Below are 20,433 nucleotides of genomic sequence, written 5' to 3' on the forward strand. Positions count from 1 at the left end.
TAGTCCTCGAAACTATGTTCTAAATGTCCACATTTTCATATATAAATATAGAATTGTAGGCAATGCACTTAACAAATAATAATACAAAATTGGACCCCCCCAATGTCTAAACCATGGTTACGCCCTTGGGAGTTGTGGGGTGTGTGCAAATGCCAGGGCCGTTTTTTGATCCCAGTCCGTCCCTGATAAGAACCTTGTTTCGTTTATCAGTTGTGCCTCTATATAGTCGATTCGATTAACATTGTATAGGATTTAACCACGTAGAAGAATTGATAGCGCACGTCTGCTATTCTTTTTTTCCAGTATCTCATTATGCTCACATGATGGCGCTATAACCTTATAGTAGCCTAACTGATGTGAATTTTATCTGAATTACAGTTTAGCCATTTTGAGCACATTGATGGCATGCAACTTGAATGTAATGCAGTCGTAATCTTTATTCAGATAAATTCTTACAATCTGTACAACAATTATTGGGGAAGTCAGGTTTGTTTAGGCCTTTTTTCATTTGTGATCTATCCTTAAGACTTTAGGCCAACATTTAAGTCATTTTCCACTACTGATTTAATCTGTTTCTGGTTTTCTTTAAAAAATATTACGGTATAAATGATTGGTCACAATGCACTGTGTGAATGTGTGTGTGTGTGTGTGTGTGTGTGTGTGTGTGTGTGTGTGTGTGTGTGTGTGTGTGTGTGCATGATGATTTCTTTGGAAATATTTCTGTATGTGAGTCTGAACGGGTTAGTATGCGTGTGCATGTTTGTGTGTGTGTGTGCATGATGATTTCTATGGAAATATGTCTGTGTGTGAGACTGAACATGTTAGTGTGCGTGTGCATGTTTGTGTGTGCACATTTCTGTATGAATGTGTGTGTGTGAGCACATGTGCATGTGATTGCGTTGGTATAGCTGTCTGTGCGTAAATATAAACCAGTGCTCCAGGTCAGGCGACGCCCTCCTTTGTTCCTCCAGGTCCTCCCGAGGAGACAGCCGTCTTCAGGTGCCCCTCGTCTCACGGTGCAGCGCATTGTTCCCCGGCTCAAAAGGAGGAGGAAATGCTGAGGCTGTTCTATCCAGCTCTATGAGTTCAGGTTAAACTCATCCCTCCAGGCAGTGTCAGTGTAATGTAGCCATTAGGCTTTATTGGGAAGCTCTTGGATACGTTCTGTATGCTGTAATATTTTTATTTTCATTACCATAATGCTTTCATCAACTTCCTATTATGACACTCAATCCAATTGTCAATATTCTAAAGTCTTATACAAACAATACAATCTTTTGAACTTTAATTTTTTTTTACATTTCTAGTTTCAAGTTGGACGTTTATGACATACGAAACGCTCAGATTCCACACTTCTCCAACAGTGCATACAAAACGGCACACACAATCACTTTCCCGATAATTTCTTTCATTCTTTTTTTCTTTCATGGCTAGTGTGACGTCCTGTGATCATCTGCATATGCGCTTCACCTGACTCCACCCCACAGATATGTGCTGGTATATACAGCCAGCTGAGCCCAGCAGTCCAACAGCCAGCAGTCTTTTAGTAGCCTAAGCCAGCGTGAACACACCTCTCAGGGCCAGCCTGCAGACGCAAACCTTCAGCAACACAACTCAAGTTAGTATTTGTGTTGTTTTCTCTTTATTCTGATCATATGTATTTGTCGATGATCGTTTTGGAATTTGAGTTTCCGTAATATCTAAACTGAGCGTGGGATAGACATTTTTATGCAGTGCAAGACTTCTGAGTTTGTGTGTTTTTGATTCATGTATTTTTACCTGCAAAAATGCTGTGGTCAGTGTAACTAAAAGTTTCTCAAAGTATCATTTTATTAAGTTACTAAAAGAAACTGCAGTTACTTACTATTCCATCCGCATTTTACTTACTTTCCTTACTCCCATCATATTCACTCAGCCCTCCTGACTGACCTTGCCCCCCCCCACCCAGGTGGATCCCACCATGGCCTTGTCGGTGCGTAGCTTCTCCCTCCGCCAGCCCTCCTTCTCCAGCCTCTCGGTGAGGGACAGCGGGCGCAGCGGGCGGGCCAAGCCGCCGCTGCACACCACCATGTCCTCGCTGGGCATCACCAGCAGCGGCCTGGCCCGCTCCGTCTCCCTGGGCAACGGCCTCAACGCGCTGGGTCCCAGCTTCTCCGTGATGGGCGGCAGCAGCCTGGGTCTGGGCGCCAGCGACAAGGAGACCATGCAGGGGCTGAACGACCGCCTGGCCAGCTACCTGGACAAGGTGCGCTCCCTGGAGCGCTCCAACACCGAGCTGGAGGCCCGCATCAAGACGCTGATGCTGGAGAAGTCGCCAAAAGGACACGACGTGGAGGGGATGCTGGCCCAGGCGCACACCATCGGCTTGGAGGTCAGTGTGCAGGACAGCAGGACGTAGCAGTTGAGCTTTCAGGGTGACGTTACAGATTACTGCCCTGATACCCAACCAAAGTTTGGCTAATCTGTCTATGAATTAATTAAAAGCCGTATCTCATTAACTGGAATGAGCTTTACATGTAGAATTCAGTGCCGTCCGTCAAATCGTGTCTTTTTGACTCTGACTGTGCTCTTGAGCAACGTGTCCGTGACTCCTGCCTGCAGGTGAGGAAGAGGACCCTGGAGAATGCCCGCATCATGCTGGAGATCGACAATGCCAAGCTGGCGGCCGACGATTTTAGGGTCAAGTGAGTGTTGGGGCCGCTTCTCTTCCTCCCTGTGGACTTCACACCACCGTATCAGATGCTGGACGGCCCTGAATAAATGACCTTTCTGTCAGACTCGAGGCAAGTGAGAACACCCTTCCCGCGCTGCCTGTAAGATACGTTGAGGTATGGCAACCGTGGGTTAGCGTAGCACCTGTCAGATCGCTCAGGGTCAGGAAGATGTATTTGTTTTTTCTGAACAACCAGTTGACACAGTGATGTTTAAGGGAAGGCACCAGAACACGCTGCCGGAATCATCTTCATCTTGTCAATCGTGTATTTCACAAAGGGTCAATGGTATGTTCCTGGCATGCCGTGGATGAATGCAAGTGCAAAGATCAGACGTAGCTGTTTGCGTGCCTGGGAGAGAGGAATGAGAAGAGAGTGTGTGTGTCTGTGTGTGTGTCCCTGGTCACACATTCTTCAATGTTGTCCGTGCCAGCACTACCAATACTCAAAGGTTGATTTCTGTGATTCTGACATTTACTCTACTATATACTCACTTCTTGTTCCTTGTGTTATTTCCCTTGTTAAGCACTATGTATTGCTGTATTTGCACCAAAAGCATGTTGTAAATAAAGTTTAGTGGTATTTCATGATGTCAGCTATCTCCCTCTCACACTCTTGTTACACTACAAGGAGGACTAAAGAGGCTCAGAAGGTACAGTTGGTTGCTGGTTTGTTCCACGTAGTGTCAAGATTCCCCTGAGCAAGACACCTAACCCAAGCTGCTCCCATCGAGCCGGCTACTGCCAGCGCCATGAGAGTATGTATGTGTGTATGAATGGGTGGATAAGTGAGGCTCTAATTGAACAGCGTGTGAGGGGTCTTTGTCTGTTGTCTCTTTACCACGGACAATGAAGTCTCAATCTCTGCTCTGTGTTTAAAGATGGGAGGCAGAGGCCACCCTCTGCCAGTCGGTGGAGAGGGACTGCCTGGCCCTTCGGAGGGCCAAGTCGGACCACGACCAGATGATCGCAACGCTGAGAGGAGACCTGGACAGCCTAAAGGAGGAGATCTACTTCCTGAAGAAGAACCATGATGAGGTGAGATACCCCCTGGGCAGATCTTCACCATAAGATAGGAGATATGATAATAGATATCCATGAGGTATTACAGTAGCAAATACAAAAGCAAAACACAGAATATCAGATCGTTACATGACAAAAAAAAGGACAAACAAAGTTTTAAGACTGTAGGCTTGTTATGGATACAGCAAGTGTCTGTCGTCATTGTTTTGGAAGAAAGAAACTGTGAGAGGATATTGTTCCCTCGCTGTGTAGATGGGATGGGTCCACACTGTTCCTGTCGGAAACATGATCATGTGTGTAGGACCACGCCTTGCTCACTATTCTTTGTGTTGTCAGATACAACGATAACACACACTCACAGAAGCTACACACGTGTGTGTGTGTGTGTGTGTGTGTGTGTGTGTGTGTGTGTGTGTGTGTGTGTGTGTGTGTGTGTGTGTGTGTGTGTGTGTGTGCGTGTTTGTGTGTGCTTGTGTATGTCTGTGTGTGTGTGTGTGTGTGTGTGTGTGTGTGTGTGTGTGTGTGTGTGTGTGTGTGTGTGTGTGTGTGTGTGTGTGTGTTAGCATGAGTTTAGACCAGGTGGGGTAAACAGGAAATGACAACATTTTCACACCTCCCTCCTGTTTCCAAGGTACACATATCATGGGCCAGCCCCATGATTTCAAACGTTATATCCTATTCTATTCCACTATATTTTATTGTTCTCTAATCTAGTCTAGTTGAGCCTAATGTAGTCTAGTCTAGTATTGGATTATGTATACTATAAGTAAGGGATAATGTATAGAGCTGGGGTTGATAAGTTACTGGATTACTTGCGGAGTGATACGAAAGACGGCAAAAAATTCACTTTCCTTGACAGCGGTCAATTATACTTAGCAACGGTGAATTATCAATTATAATTCACCGCAGGAAGTTGTGAAGGGCCGATGCAAGTGAACGGAGCGTTCCAAGATATTGAGAAGAGCCGTGAAATAATATTGTTATATTTAATAGTCTAGAATGTCCTAATGATTCTAGTCTTGTCAAGTCTGTTCTGTAGTGTCGTCTGTATGTTCTATCATAGTCTATTCTAGTCTGCTTTGTAGTGTAGTTTATTCTAGTCTAATCAGTTCTGTAGTGTAGTAGTCTGGTCTGTATGTTCTATTGTATTCGTCTTGTCTAGTCCAGGGTTGTAGTGGGCAGGGGACGTGGGGGGACGCTGTCCACCCACTTAATTCAGCATCTCACAAAAAATAAATAAATATATACATATAAAGATGTTTTTTTTGCACGTTTGTTTCCACTATGGCAGCGCCGTCTGCTCAGTTTGTCGTGACTGTAGGCCTAGCCTGTCTTTAAAGTGGTGGTAGCGTGGCGATGTTAGGAGCCTTTGGTTATTTTGGATTTGTGCCTTAAATGTGTTGAGTGACATGAGTGTTTGTCTAGACCTGTAGGTATTGTTTTAATATATAAGGTAATGCAAAGAAAAAATATTATTAAACATGTTGATTTTTACAATTGAGATTAGTTACAGTTTCCATATTTGGCAAGTAACAAACCTCAAATTTTCTTCTGAATGTGTGTGCGACCGCGTGCACGCTGGATTCCTTTTTGATGACGTCATACAGTCCCCCCACTCAAAAAAGCCCCCGCTGTTCTGTTGTCTAGTCTTATCTAATCTGTATGTTCTATTAGTTCTTTATTAGTGCAGTCTAGTGTAGTCCGTTCTGTAGTCTATTCTGTATGTTCTACTGTATTCCAGTCCTTATTTGAACTCCCATTGGCTGCTGGTGTGCAGGAGGTGGGTGCCCTGAAGGCCCGTCTGTCCACTGAGCAGGTGAGTGTGGAGGTTGATGCTGTGCACGGGCCTGACCTAGGGGCCCTGATGGCAGAGCTGAGGGTCCAGTATGAGGCAATCGCCCGCAAGAACAAGGAAGAGGCAGAGAACTGGTACCTCAAGAAGGTCAGTTTGGTCTCTCACTTTACCTAGAGTATGGGATTATTCCTGAGTTGCATCAAAAATTTACTCTGTGTTTGTGTGCGTGTGTGTGTGTGTGTGAGTGTGTGCGTGCTTGGTGTCGGCATGTGTGAGGCTGTGTGTGCGTGTGTATTTGCATGGCTTTGTGTGTGCGGCGTCTGCGTGTGTGTGTGTGTGTGTTTTTGTGTGTGTGTCTCCAGCTGGAGGCGGTGCAGTCTGAGGTGAAGCAGAGCAACGAGGCTCTGCGCTGCGCCCAGGGGGAGCTCAGTGAGAGGCGGCGCTTCCTGCAGGCCCTGGAGGGGGAGCTGGAGAGCCTACGCAAACAGGTACCACAGGGCCAACTCCTGAAAGGACCACACTTATCGTAACCATTACTAACAAAGGATATAAGTAATGGATCTTTGAGTAAAGCAAGGAGAGGCAGCCACGATGGTTGGGGGGGTCTGGGGGATCCAATCATCGTGGCCATCTCTCCTGGTTTGCTGCCAAAGACCATTTACCGTGAGCACGCTTGACACAAATGGCAACAATGACAATATATCAATTTGGTCTTTGTGGTAACCCATTTTGTAAATGACTTGTATTGTGATTCACTGCTGTGTTGTACAGAAACTCTGTGCCGACACACATTGATACCATAAGATGAAAGTGCTACGTTGCCATTGTATACATTTGTCGCAAGATGTGTTCACCCTTTAAGGGCTTATTTTATGCCAACAGGTGTGAGTGTGATTAACCATTACAAGCCGTTTGGCTAATCACCCTCACACCTGGTTTCATAATATCATCCCTTTTCATGCTTTTCGGGCAGAATTTGTACAAGAAGGTTATTTTGAAACATCCTATTAGGTAATGTCTCCTGAATCCAGGAGATACAGTTACCATAGTTTGATTATGGTTACAATGGCTTAACTCAAGTGAAGGGATTTGAACAGAGTCTAAATGGAGTGGACATGCAGACCATTTAAAAAATGTAAAATGTTTGGAAACAAATAAAGTGAAGAGTTAAACAAATAGCTAAAGCGATAAAGTTTGAATACATTTGAGATGAAATTTAGAATAGCTGAGCTGTTAAAGGGCAACTTCACCGGTGGAGACATGAATCTGCATTGAAAGTGGGTCATATATTTAGTCAAATAGTAACATGAATCTCAAATTTTGTCCCTTCTTGACCGAGAAAAGGCAGACAGTCGTTTGCAGACTCCCGGAGCTCTTTATCTAAATACATAATATTATATAATATAGTAGGTATTTATTAAAATATTATATATAATATCATGGCTAAAAGCTGTGTTCGCCTCCGGATGATATTAGGAATTAAAGACTGCGTTGGGTTCTCGGACATCTATGGTACTTCCCCAACAAATAAAGACTCGTAGTGGGGGATATCTCAGCCAGAGTCCTGCATGGGTTCGGGTACCCGACGGGTGACCCGCACAATTTCAATGAAACGGGGGGAAAATAATGTCGATACTGTGTCGGACACGGGTGCTGGTTGGGTCGGATGCCTGAATAGCGCGGGTCGGTCGCGGGTTTTTGCGATTGCGAGCGAGAATTCTCCGGTGCTGGAGATGTCATTCAGGAGCAGAGCAGTAAACTAAAAAAACGTCCACAGTGGATGATGTGCTTTTTTTGCACAACAATCTAAAGCACCACGCCAAACACCGGATAGTGCAAATCCCCGGCGTTCCATCTAATGTGTCTAATTTTCCTTCGGGTGCGGGTCGGGCGTCGATATCAATTTATAGCGGGTCTGGTCGGGTGCGGAATGTAATTCTCGGGTCCGGGTTTGCAAAATAAGACCCGTGCATTGATTCTCGGCCATGGTGGAGAAGGAATTTGGGGAAGAAACATTGGCTTTGACTTTCTGAAGTCCAGATTGAACTGCAACTTCAGATTGATGTGGAAGGACCAGTGACGTCGGAGAACCCGACACAGTCTCCCTCTGGAGCCCCACTGCCCACTGCCGCGAGGCACCAACACCGCGAGGCACCACCGCCACTTGGGCTCCGGCAGAAGACAATCATGGGCAACAATCCCTTTCTCCTCCATGTCGCGGTTTAGTCTACTTCAGATTGATGTGGAAGTGGAAGTTCAATCTGGACTTCCGAGAGTCAAAGCCAACGTTTCATCCCCCAATTCCATCTTCACCATGGCCGAGAATCAATACACGGGTCTCCACTTCAGCTGTTTTCCATTGCAAATTTGCTTCTGCCATGGTTAGAGGTTTGTGTCGGTCTAGTTCTCTAGCTAAGCAGTGAAGAAACATGGCGGACATTGTGTTTACGTCTCGTATGCCAGCTCCAGCCCCCCTCATTCCTTATTGGTGGGCTTGTAAATTTGCGGAACGACAGAGAAGGGTCCATCTGCAGGCTTGGGCGTTTCCGTCATGACACAAGTTTCATCTACCAATCACGAGGTGTTTCGAAAGGCATACTGGGTTTCGCAAGGCATACTGCGAATGTAGCCCTATTGGGGCATTAGAATATCTAGATATGGACTAGTGTCTAGGTTTGTAAGGAGGGAAGAATTAAATGACAGCACAACGATCAACTGGAGCCACAGGTTACTATTAAATTGACTGTATTCTTGGTAGGAAAAATTATAACAAAATGGATTTCATTGCAATCAATAACATTCACCAATGTTTCACAATTTAGACCATAACATTGGGTCAGGAACAATTATCTTTAACCACCATAGAATGGCTGCAAAATGTCCATCAGAAAAAATAAAATATTTAAAAAAAAAAAATCCTTGCAAGTGTTCCTTAGATTCTTCGGTTCGGCCAGTTGAGCACGCGTTAGTCAAAAGGGGCAATGTCAAGTCAGAAGTTCAAAGCCAAGGGTCATGTGTGGCGCTTCAGAGTGCTTTCACCTGAGATACTCAAGTAAATGAAGGTAAATTAATTATATGCTCCTCCTGGGCACAGGTGATCTCGGTCCACTCCTTTAAATAAGGAGGTATCTTCTTCCCTAGCTCGCCACCCCGTCGTCAAGGGGAATTCGATCCAGATCTTAAAGTTTTTCCAAGGACAAAAAAAACAAAAACCTAGCCTATATAAAAACAGGCTATTATACATGGGTCTTAGAATAACACCCTTTATGGCCATAATGGATATCATCAAAAAGATACTGTTGAAACACAATAGCATTGCAGTAACGCAGAATTATCTTTTAACTATATCATGAATTACAAATCATTTCAACTCTTTTAACCATGAAATATGATTAAATACGCCTTAGTTAACATGTAACATAAAAAACATCTTACAGGCTTCACCTCAACATATTAAATTCAAGGCTATAATAAGTACATCTAGACCAGTCTTTTTAAACATATGCTACATACCATTAGCACAAGTAGTGCATAGCAGAGCGTACATGCTCGAGTTGTACACATTAAACACCACAAAAGTAAAGTACAAACAAATTGAGTAGCAAAGTAAAATGGCTTAGCTTCCTATTTTCTATCAGCTTATCAGTGAAATAATGTGCTGCTTTTACTGTAGCTCAGAACAGTTAACATAGTCAGGTTCACACACACAGCATCAGCGGTAAAATACAAGCATTCTTAATGAGCCTCGTGGTAAGACACAGCATGGCTAGCACAATTAGCAATGAGCATTAGCTTCTAGCTTCATGAACTCACCAAGACTCTGCCGAAAACAATAAAACTCCCGGCGCTAGGTCATCAATTCCCTCTCTCTCACTTCAGGTTTGTTTCCCTTCAACTCGTTTCCCTTTTATATAGTTTAATAACTGACTCTCTATAGTTGACTCGTTTTCTCAGCTTGTTTCACTCGTCTGCTTGTGTTAGCGTTCTAGCTGCGCATGGACGACAGAACGTGAAGGGGCGGGTCTGTATTCTTAAATACAGCCAATAAGACTCCAGTATGAGCAAAATCACTGATTGACAGCTTAATAACCCGACAGGTAAACAATTTAAGGCTTAAGGGAATATAACAGACAAAGAACAGAGGGGAAACTTTATTAGAAATAAGGGGATAATATGGGAAATAAAATAATATATCAGGGCCCTATTTCCAACTGGTTACATGAAGCACAGTCGCAAGGCATACTATGCTTTCATTCCTTAATGGAAATTGTACCTCTCTCATTAGATTTAGCATCATGGAGCCCCCACTTGGCTAACGTTAGTTCTACGCTACCCGTACTTACTACTAGATCTTATTTTGAAACTTCTGTTTGAGAAAATCGAACTAGCGAATGTTCCAGATGTTGACAGCCATGCGAAGAAGAAGGGGTTGACGTTGACGTTGAAAGTTAGGCCGGTTTATAGTAGTTTCCGTTGTCCGGTTATTACCGGTCATTGACCGGACAAAAATGAGGAGGACCGAAAATTCGAAATGTTCCCGGTCAGAATGACCAATGGAAATAATTCTCTGCACAATTTGAATTGTGTTTAAATATGCTACAGTGGTCATTTGTTTAGCCAATTCATGTTAAACAATGAGGGTTTTGATTTCCTACCACTATCCTTGAGCCGGGTCGGGCCGGGCCTTTGATCGAGCGTTTGTGTTTTTTTTGTTTTTGTTATCATTGCTTTATTGGCCTAATCTGAGGAGAAATCTATGCCATAAATAGAAATATTATAGGCCTTTATTACTCGGGTCTTCTCAATGCCGTGGAACTCTCCGTTCACTTGCATGGGTAGTCATGTAACTTGTCAACCCCAGCGTCTTCGGTTGCTAAACGACGTCAACGTCTTTGGCAGACTATTTCACTGCTGATCAACACTACGAATGCTGGTAACGAATTGTAAAAAGACACACCATGTGTCTTTTTTTTGTTATTTTCAAGTTATTTTCCAAATAAGATTTGAAAAGCTTTGGAAGTTTATTTACAACCCTATTTACATGGTTTCGGAGTAGTACACTTTGACATTTTAATACAGCGAGAAAGGCGACGAAGAATAAGAAGGGGGCGTTCCAGTCTGCGTAAATGGGAACCCCCACCACACGAGAACGCCCATTTGTGTCTGCAGTGGGATGGGATGGGATTTATTGGAACGAGTGGCTTCTAGTCCTCGGCCCTTCTAGCAGGCAAGCAAAGTTCTACTGAGATGACGTCAAACGCGTCATTTGACGTCAGGTCAGTAGAAATGTAAGGAGGACAGCTGTTCCAAGGGAAGACTGGGTTAGACTGAGGAAAGAAATAACTATTTTTTTATATTATAATAGCGATTTTCGAATGATCTACGCCGGTTCTGTATCAGTGAAAAATTAATCTAAAGCTGATAAAGAAATGGTTGTTTCAATCAGTGATACAGTCAAGTGTTTGTGTGTGTGTTTGCGTGTGTGTGTGTGTGTGTGTGTGTGTGTGTGTGTGTGTGTGTGCGCGTGTTTGTGTGTGTGTCTGTGCGTGTGTCATCCCTTGTAGTAACCAGGAAAAGTGTTTTTCTTTCACATCTAGTGAATCGAGATAAGCTCACAAAATTATAAGGCTTGTACCGTTGGACCACTGATATGTAAAGGCTCGATTCCACCGGACGCGTTACGGCAACGTTACGGCAGCGGCACGTCTTGGCCGCGGTCATCGCAGCAGATAGGTTCCACTCTAATCAATGAGACCATTTCCACAGGGCGCGGCTGCGGAACGTCTCAGCAACGTCCCAGGAGCGGCTCGCTGGCCGCAGCGCTATCATTCCGTATCATTTATATTTTTGCCGCAAGCCGTTGCTGAACCGCGTCAATTTCAACAGAGCAGATCGATCAGGGCAGGAAGTGAAAAAGTAAAAGCCATAGAGCATTCCGGTCAATTTTCAAAATAAAACACAATAAATAAAACACCAACATTATTACGTCATGACCGGTGGCACCAGGTCAGCAGTCAATCAATCAAAGGGTCTCAAATCATCCTTTTTATAAGAACAATGTCAGAAAGGACAAAGCCTGGCATTTAATTGCAGTAGTTTTGGGAGTGGAAGGTGAGTACATTAGGTTTACGGCTGGCTCGCAGGCAGCGTTGCGCTGCCGTAACGCGCCCGGTGGAAATGCAAGCAGGGCAAAGTCGCGGCCAAGACGTGCCGCTGCCGTAACGTTTCCGTAACGCGTCCGGTGGAATCCCCGGGTAAGAAGCAGCTAGCTAGCCTCTAGCCATATCAACGGGGGTCCCAACCAGTGATGCCAGTAACGCGTTACTTAGTAACACATTACTGAATAAAACAAAATATCACAAAATATCACAACGCGTTACTTAGTAACACGTTACTGGCCTCGGACCACGTTTTTCAGTGACAAGTAATCTAACACGATACTATTTCCAAACCAGTTATCAGAATAAAGTTACTCATCAAAGTCACTGTGCGTTAATATTTTGTTTATTTTTTACCGGATCACTGATTGGCGTTGAGAGTGATGGAGTGGTGTGTGTGTGTGTCTGTCTGTCTGTCCGTCTGTTTGTGTGAGAGTGCGTGTGCGTGGGAAGCGTAAGTCTCCAAAGACTTCAATCTATCAGAGGCGAGTGTCGACCTTGACTCTCCAGAGTCCGCACCACCAGTTAATATTAGCGGCGGAATTAGTCGTGCGGTGCTGCGTGTGTGTGTGTGTGTCTGTGTGTCTGTGTGTGTGTGTGTGTGTGTGTGTGTGGAGCTGCGACCGGTGACCGCCCCGTAAAGTGCACAGTGATATTTTGTCTACGCATTAAGTTGGCGGAAGCGGTTGAAAGCAGTGTGTGCACCCAGAGCCGTAGCACCAAATTCTTGGCCCTGTATACAAGAGTATACTAACTCTGGGGGAGTTAGTATTGGCAAAACCGGTTGTCATTTTTTATTTTGAGGCAGCAGGGGGTGTTGTCGCAGCTAAATGTAACTAATAAAGTAACTTGTAATCTATCTTAGTTACTTTTAAAATCAAGTAATCAGTAAAGTAACTAAGTTACTATTTTAAGGAGTAACTATTAATCAGTAATCTGATTACATTTTCAAGGTAATTGTGGCAACACCGGTCCCCACACAACGCCCGATATATAACAATCATATTAATCATTAGATTAATAATTTTAGCGCCAGAGAAACGAGGTACTGTAACAGTTTAAGCATAGCATTGTGTTTCTAGCTTTTATACTGAAATCGTTGTGCTCTGTGACGTCCGAAATGGTTAGCTTGTATGATAGCCCAACCTAGAGCGCGAGAAGTCACTGAATAGCCTCAACCGAAGACCAACTGAAAATAGACAAAGTGGGTATGAAATTAAAGTATTGATTCTGAATAAAGTATAAATGTTGTAGAAAATCTGTTTAGATATATTCGAAGATCAAAGTGTGTTTGTTAAACCTTTGTTTAATAAATGTTAACGTAGCCCAAATTATAGTTTGTTATTCCGAGCTAATATGAGCTAATATGAACATTTATTGTGGAAGGAGTAGGGTCCCAAAGTTTGTAGAGATAAGAAAAAAAAAAATAGAAAGAAAGATAGAAAGAGAAAGAAAGAATAAAGCCTAAGAAGAACAATAGTTGAGCACTGCATACAGCACTTACATAATAATTAAAAATAGAAAAATAAAGGGAACAGAAGGGACAGGGAAGGGGGTATAAGGCCCCGTCCACACAAAGCCATTTTTTTTGGTGAAACCGCATAAAGGCCCATTCACACCCTACGGTAAATACGGATAAGGACCGTTTCGTCCGGTCCCGGAGGTGTTTAGTCCGTCAATGGGTCCGTCGCATCTGAGCTTACGAATCCGGAGTGCTCCGGGAGAAACGGAGCAATACCACCGGAAATCGAGGCGGCAGTATAGAGTCAAAAGTCAGACCATTCGCGAACATAGATAGAGTAGGATAATATCTGATATGTATATATATTGTATTTAACGTTTTTTACTTATTATACTATATACCTGACCTTTTTATTTTTATTTTGTTCCCCTGCTTTGGCAATGAGTTACTGGTCATTTAACTACATTTTGAGGAGATAATCTGCGGGTTGGTGAGGGGTGTCACATGCCACCACCGCCAAGGCCTACACTTTTTTTTTTGCAGATTTCGAATGACACAAAGCAAAATCATCTCTACAGATGTCATGTTTGCGATTGTCGACGCCGTTAATTTGTGAAACGACAGTCACTGCCCTCTAGAGGATTGATTGCGTAACATCCATAAAAACGCTGAAACCAGACGGAGGTATGAAGGGTACTTTGGGGCGACGGACGAATTTCGTCCGGATCCGGAGGTATGGATCGGCCATAACACGGAGCCGAAACGGGCGGAAACGATCCGGTTTCGTTTTATGCGGTTCAGGAATATCTCCGTAAAGACGGAGTCATTGCGAAACCGCATCAAGCTGTAGAAACGCTGTAGTAAATATTCAAGGCGCTGGTTCTCCACGAAAAAAAACGAATACTGCCGCCTCGATTTCCGGTGGTATTGCTCCATTTCTCCCGGAGCACTATGGATTCGTAAGCTCAGAGGCGAGGGACTCAAGGGCGTAGGAACTGGGGGGGACGGAGGGGACGTGTCCCCTCCAATTTTCGAGACAGGCGCATATTTTTAAAGCGCAACACATGTCTTGTCACCGCCCCCATGAAAAAAGCCCTTTAAAGCCTGATTTCCACCGGGAACGTAAGCGCCACAGAACGGCTGCGCCGCGGTCACCGCTGCTGATCGAAACTCTTTCCACCGGGCGCGCTGCGGAACATCTCAGCAGCGTCCCAGGATCGGCACGCCGCACCGCAGCGCTATCATTCCGTAGCACTTCTATTTTTGACGAGAGCCGTTGCTGAACCGCGTCAATTTCAACAGAGCAGATCGAGCAGGAAGTGAAAAAGTAAAAGCCATATAGCATCCGGTAAATTTTCCAAATAAAACGCAAAAAGCTCATGTAGCCTATCACAACTTCACATCAACGTCCACTTCACATTACGTCATGACCGGTGGCACCAGGTCAGCAGTCAATCAATCAAAGGGACTCAGAGGGTCGGCAACATGGACGACGAGAGACCATGTTGCAGTGAGTACATGAGGTTTAGTATTATCGCGTGATCTCGTGATCTCGCGTGAATACGATTGACGCAGGCCAGACTTCGCAGCCGTTCCGCGTCGCGTACGTCCCCGATGGAAATCAGGCGTCAGACTGTTTGAGATGCGGGTGTCTGCAGCTAGCGACAGGTTAGAGCCGTTAAGATGAAAAGACAGCAGCAGCGTAGTTTAAATGATTTCTTTCTCCAGGGGAAGAAAAAAAAGAAAGGAAATGTGAGTTGGTCATAGTTTTATCCAGGAGGATAATTATATTTTCAGACTAACGTTAGAGTTGTTGATGTTAAGCTGATGTTGTGATTCAACATCTAACTCTTGCTAGGTAAAAGTTGTTATTATGAACGTTACTAGCCAACGTTTGCTGGCGAAAATGTAGCGGACTTTACAGTAAAGCAAAGGAAAAAAAGCGATTTGATTAAAGATGACTGTAAAAAGAACAATATTTTTCATTATTTGTCCTGGATATTGTAAAGCTCAGTGAGCTATTTAACCAGGATGACTTGTTGACTTTGCAAAAGTTGGAAGAGACACTTCTGAGTGGAGAGATTGATGCTGCAGTCATCGAGAAATACCCAGAGTTGAACAGAGAGTCACTTTCAGTGCAGCTTTCTATGTTTCGCCTGAACTACTCATTTAGCAACAGTGCATAGGCTGCAGGGATCATTCGTGGATTGCCCGTAGAGGTACTATTTGAGCAAGTGGAAAACCTGGTCAGGTTGCTTCTGGTAGTCCCTGTTTCACCCTGTGAGGCAGAGAGAAGTTTTAGGGGACACTCACACTAGGCCATCTGGCCGTGGCCGTTGGCCGTTTTCACACCTAACCGTGCTCAAATGGCCCCATTGTTCTCTGGCCTGCACTCACACTAGGCCATCTGGCAGTGGCCGTTGGCCGTCGCAACTTTGGCCTGGCCACTAGTGTTGGCTCGTTCGTTCGCGAACCGGTTCGAATGAACGAGTCTTTAGGACGAACGAACCGAACCGGTTCGTCTCTCTCGTTCGTTCGGTTGTCTCGTTCACCATTCGATTCACCGGAAACTCGACTGAACGAACAAACGAGTTTCCGGTAGCACTAACTCCACTGAGTCTGACTGACTCAGGTTTGAACCGTGCAATAGCGTGCATTCCATGATGCGATTCACCGTTACTGGAAACTAGGCTGAATCGCGAACGACTCCTCCACGTTCAGTCGAGTTTCCGGTGAATCGATTCACCGGAAACTCGACTGAACTGGGAGGAGTCGTTCACGAACAGTGTTGCCAGATTGGGCGGTTTTCCGCCCAATTGGGCTTATTTTGTTTACGTCAGGCGGGGGAAAAAATACCTTGGGCGGGTGTATACATTTTGGGCAGGAAAGGAATTTGCGAGAAATATGGTCACGTGAATAAAATATACAAACAAACAGAGCTTTGTCTCCCCGCGACCTTTTATTGATTGAGTCTAAAACGTTCTCATCGATTCAGCCAATGAGAGTACTACAGCAGGTAGCAATCGCGTTGCCATGGCACATGGGTAAACAAATAGGCACCACCACACAAGTTAACTAACGATCGCTGGTAGGCTTCAATATCATGCAAGCACTTTGTTTTATTTTTATTTTGTTCTACATCACAATTGCAAGCTTTAATATAGTATTAGTATTGTTATTACCTACCATTATGAGTCTCGTTTGGTCTAGTAGGGAATTCGCACAATGGTGATTCACTGCTTATTATCTATGTTATTAGCGCTACTTGGAAGACACCTTTTAATTCTAACTGCACCCCATTATGTATTAAGGATATTTATGAAAAAAAGGCAGACATATGCATTATATTTATATTTACACTTAACCTGGGCCATTTCGTATTTTTTTTTTTTTTAATCTGCAATATTTCAATTGGCAATATTCTTCCCATGTTATTTATCAGTCTACAAAACTGTATGATAAGGCCTGCAATTAAAGAATTGATTTGATATGTATCATTTCAATACTGCCATTGAAAATGTGTTTTCCTTTACAAATGTATCTTTTTAGAAGAATAAAATACATTTGTGAATGTTTTGCAGCGTAGTTCATTTATGACATATTTCTGTTCGAACCATTAATGGATCTGTCAGGTTTCCGATATGTGTCCCCGCCAATGTTAAACTCGTTCCTACGCCCCTGGATGGACCCATTGACGGACGAAACACCTACGGGACCGGACGAAACGGTCTGTGTCCGTATTTACCGTAGGGTGTGAATGGGCCTTTAGTCAAGGGGCAAGGTTTGTAAGGAGTCGAAGTAATCAATTTGTAAAACAATATGTGAAAGAATTTAGCATTGTTGTCTGAGAATTTGATCTTTTCCATCGTAAAGTGTAATTCTGGCGAACCCAGGGTATTTTTCGGCATGAAAACACATAAAATAAGCCCTCCAGTATAGAGCTTGCACGGAGCATCTCTTATGGCCCGTTCAGACTACACGATTTCAGCCCGATTTTGCCCCGATTCTTTCGTTGCAGACAAATTTGCGAATCGTACATGATTTTGACGGGTCGGCGACGAGACGAGGTTTTGCAATGTGACATGCTTGAGATCTGCGATGCTTTCGTCTACGACGTTCGAAAACCCCACGACGATAAGTTTGGCATGTCAGAATTTTTTGGGGAATCGCATGACGTATCCATTGTTGACATGAAGGAACAACGCCCCCAGTTGCGTGAGGGAAGCCCGCGAACAGCTGGAGCTCATGCGCAGTGTTTACCAACTGACTTCACTGCACTACGCTGAGTAGGAGTAACTACTGCAAAAATGAATGCGATCAATAACAAGAAGAAGGCTAATAAAGAAAATGATAGAAAATGGAGCAATATAATGGAGACAACTTTGGTGGAAATGTGGCTGCAACGTCCCTGCATTTTCAACCCAAGAACGAGTCCACAATCTTTTCTTCTTTTTCTTCCTTTCCGTCTCTGTGGAGAGGACCGCCAGCATAATGCCTAGTGCTAGGTACTCGGGATCCATTGTTGACGCTTTGTTGCTAGGCTACGTTGTTGCTGCGTCTACTTTGTATAGTTCATGTCACACGCAACGCAACAACTGTGAGGAATTGCCGCATTGAGCAGATATAAAAACTACTGGAACCTTTATGACAAAAATGTAAAAAGCATTTATGTTAGTTCTAAATCTTAGATTTCCAAATATCTTGCAAACGTGAATGATACAAAGTAGAGAGCATCGCACCCTCGAATCTTGTAGTGTGGCCAGTCTTACGACGAGACAAGGCCCGATTTCCTGGCTCTGAGATCGTATAGTGTGACATGTTAAATCGTGGAGGAATGTCTGAGAATCGTGTAGTCTGAACCGGCCATTACAGCCCAAATGGCTTACATTGCATCGGCTAGGGACATAGCAACGCTTCCAAATCGGCATTTTATAACCACTAATATTGCTCAAAATAGCACCAAACCTCTGCAGTAATATGATTAGGGTTCCTAGCAACAACATAGTTACTGTACCGGGAGTTTATTTAAAAAGACTGTTTTACAAGTCGGAAGGTCGGAAGGTCCATGTTTAAGATAGCCTTACTCTATGTTTGCTACTGTTACTGTCTTACAGCTGTTCTCTGGACTCCTTCCTATGTACATATAAGTTACAAGTTGAATGTTAGAATAGCCTATAGACTGAAGATGATAACTAGTTAAATATATGCAAACACTGTTTTATGTTCATTGCCAACTACTAAAGAAACCTGCATGATATAGTAAAATAAAAAACACACACATTCAAATCAAGATGACATTAAACATACTGTTTAGCTAAATTAAAATTACAATATTCACCATAGGACATTAATAATAATACGAATTTGTTTTATTAAAATATTTTTTTCTAAAGACTCAAAATACTGTTCCATCAGTTAAAAGCAACAATAACATACAGTAAAGAACATTACACAACCTTACACTATAGGAATGTGTTCTGTAAGGCACCATGTCTGTCTGCAGCTCACCCGGTACCGCTCAATGTGTCCTTCAGGTGAACGTTCTGGAGGGAAACCTTGGGGAGACGGGCCACAAGTATGCGACGGAGATGGAGCGCCTGCAGGCCACCCTGAGCCAGCTGGAGGACGAGCTGTCCCAGCTCCGGCTGGACATGCAGCGCAACAAGACTGAGTATGAGCAGCTGCTGCGCATTAAGCAGACCCTGGAGATGGAGATCGCCACCTACAGGCGGCTGCTGGAAGGAGAGGAGATGTGAGTTCAGATGTGGGTGTGCGTGGAAGGGGTAGGGTAGTTTGTGTGAGTGTTGTGGATCTGTGTATAAATTAGCTTGCTATTGATCCTCATTGAAATGTATAATATATGGATCATGAAGTTTGTTTATTCAATGTGGTAGTCCATTGGATTAAATATTTTGTGTCACCAAACAGGATTAAAGAAACGGCTCCACCTCCTAAAAGTAAGTTAGTATTTCATGTATTGTACTTTAATTTACAATCATCATTTGGTGTTCCTTTTCTGCATTCTTCAAGATGGAGATGAATTATCCAACTGTTTCTGACACCTTTTTAATGCTTCCACATTTCGTGGCAAATTCCACCAACACAAAGCAATAGTTCACCCCTTGTCCATGTGATATTCTATTTACAGAAGAGCCTGAAGTAAGGACCAGGAAAATTGTTAAAGTTGTCACTCAGACGATGATTAACGGGAAAGTGGTGGATGAGTCCAGCGAGGTGGAGCAGATTGAGGAGCGTAAGAATTGAGGCTTCTAGAGAGAGCCGGGACTGGAAACACCGCCTAACCCAGACAGCCAAGGTCTGCCATGAACACAGCCGAAGGCCGCCAGGGAAAACAGCCAAAGTCCAGTGATCCAAGAGACCATATCGTACCATATTATTGAGACCCGGATAAACCTCCTTTGATTCCTGTACATGTGTGTGGAAGAAACACAACTATACGCTTGTAGCCTTTGTGTTTAGTAAAAGTACAAAATTTTAAAGGTGTTGGAAAAGATTGAAGAATTTTGTGTACGACTTCTAAATTGTTAACAACTAAGATTAGATTATTATTAGAAACTACATTATTAAAAAAGATTAAACCATTAAATACATTTTTTAATGTGTACATTAACAAATGTATTTTTGTTTTTCTTCAAAACGAAATACCCATCCTCTGTTAGTATAATATACCATTCTTCAGAATAAACTTTTTGAAAACAATAGCGTGGAATCCCAATTTGCAATCGTACTGTTTGTGTCATGAAAACTAGGCAGTTATCAAGATTACAGGTTTTGTTTAAAACTGCGTGGGTTTTGTTCCCACTGAGAAATGTGGACCGATACGCAGAGCTCGGTAGTGGAAGATAATCTACGCTGATTACAATTAAAGTACCGGGAGACATGAAACTACAGGAAGCAAACTCTGACCTATATTCAATAGGTCTCAGATGACAACCCATTGTGTGTGTGTTAATTTGTGGGTATGGATGGTCTATATATTTGTCCTTTTTTTAAACTGTATGACAATAATCTAAATGAAAAAATAAAAACATGATGGAAGGCAAAAAACTGACGAGACCTTGATTAGATATCTGTAATGCAGCATAGAAAATACCCATGATATTGGAAACCACCTATTCTGCTATTCTAGATTATGATAAAAGGTCAATTTTTGGTGTCAAGCCCCAAACATAAGCCTGTTGTTGGATTCATTGCTGAATTAAGCAGAGATCAAACTCCAAGAAATTATGCCATTTCTGAAACTGTTATATGAGCGCAACTGTTA

At 43.4% G+C, this 20,433-nt stretch overlaps 1 protein-coding gene across 1 annotated transcript; it reads left to right on the plus strand.

Annotated features, from left to right (window-relative positions):
- The first annotated feature begins 1,528 nt into the window (after positions 1-1,528).
- krt1-c5 (keratin, type 1, gene c5) lies at positions 1,529-19,719 on the plus strand. Its single transcript, XM_056593325.1, has 9 exons — positions 1,529-1,618; positions 1,949-2,371; positions 2,602-2,684; positions 3,592-3,748; positions 5,511-5,675; positions 5,891-6,016; positions 18,683-18,900; positions 19,077-19,105; positions 19,297-19,719. The coding sequence occupies exons 2-9, from the start codon at positions 1,961-1,963 to the stop codon at positions 19,410-19,412; spliced, it is 1,305 nt and encodes a 434-aa protein (XP_056449300.1). The 5' UTR covers positions 1,529-1,618; positions 1,949-1,960; the 3' UTR covers positions 19,413-19,719.
- The last annotated feature ends 714 nt before the right edge of the window (positions 19,720-20,433 follow it).

Source organism: Gadus chalcogrammus, chromosome 6, assembly GCF_026213295.1.
Source record: "Gadus chalcogrammus isolate NIFS_2021 chromosome 6, NIFS_Gcha_1.0, whole genome shotgun sequence".
NCBI classification, from domain to species: Eukaryota; Metazoa; Chordata; class Actinopteri; order Gadiformes; family Gadidae; genus Gadus; species Gadus chalcogrammus.

Excerpts from the sequence above, each read along its gene's own strand:
- krt1-c5 (XM_056593325.1), top strand. The coding sequence starts at position 1,961 with ATGGCCTTGTCGGTGCGTAGCTTCTCCCTCCGCCAGCCCTCCTTCTCC. Across the intron at positions 3,749-5,510 it reads TGAAGAAGAACCATGATGAG|GAGGTGGGTGCCCTGAAGGC; the intron begins GTGAGATACCCC and ends GCTGGTGTGCAG. Across the intron at positions 6,017-18,682 it reads TGGAGAGCCTACGCAAACAG|GTGAACGTTCTGGAGGGAAA; the intron begins GTACCACAGGGC and ends TGTGTCCTTCAG.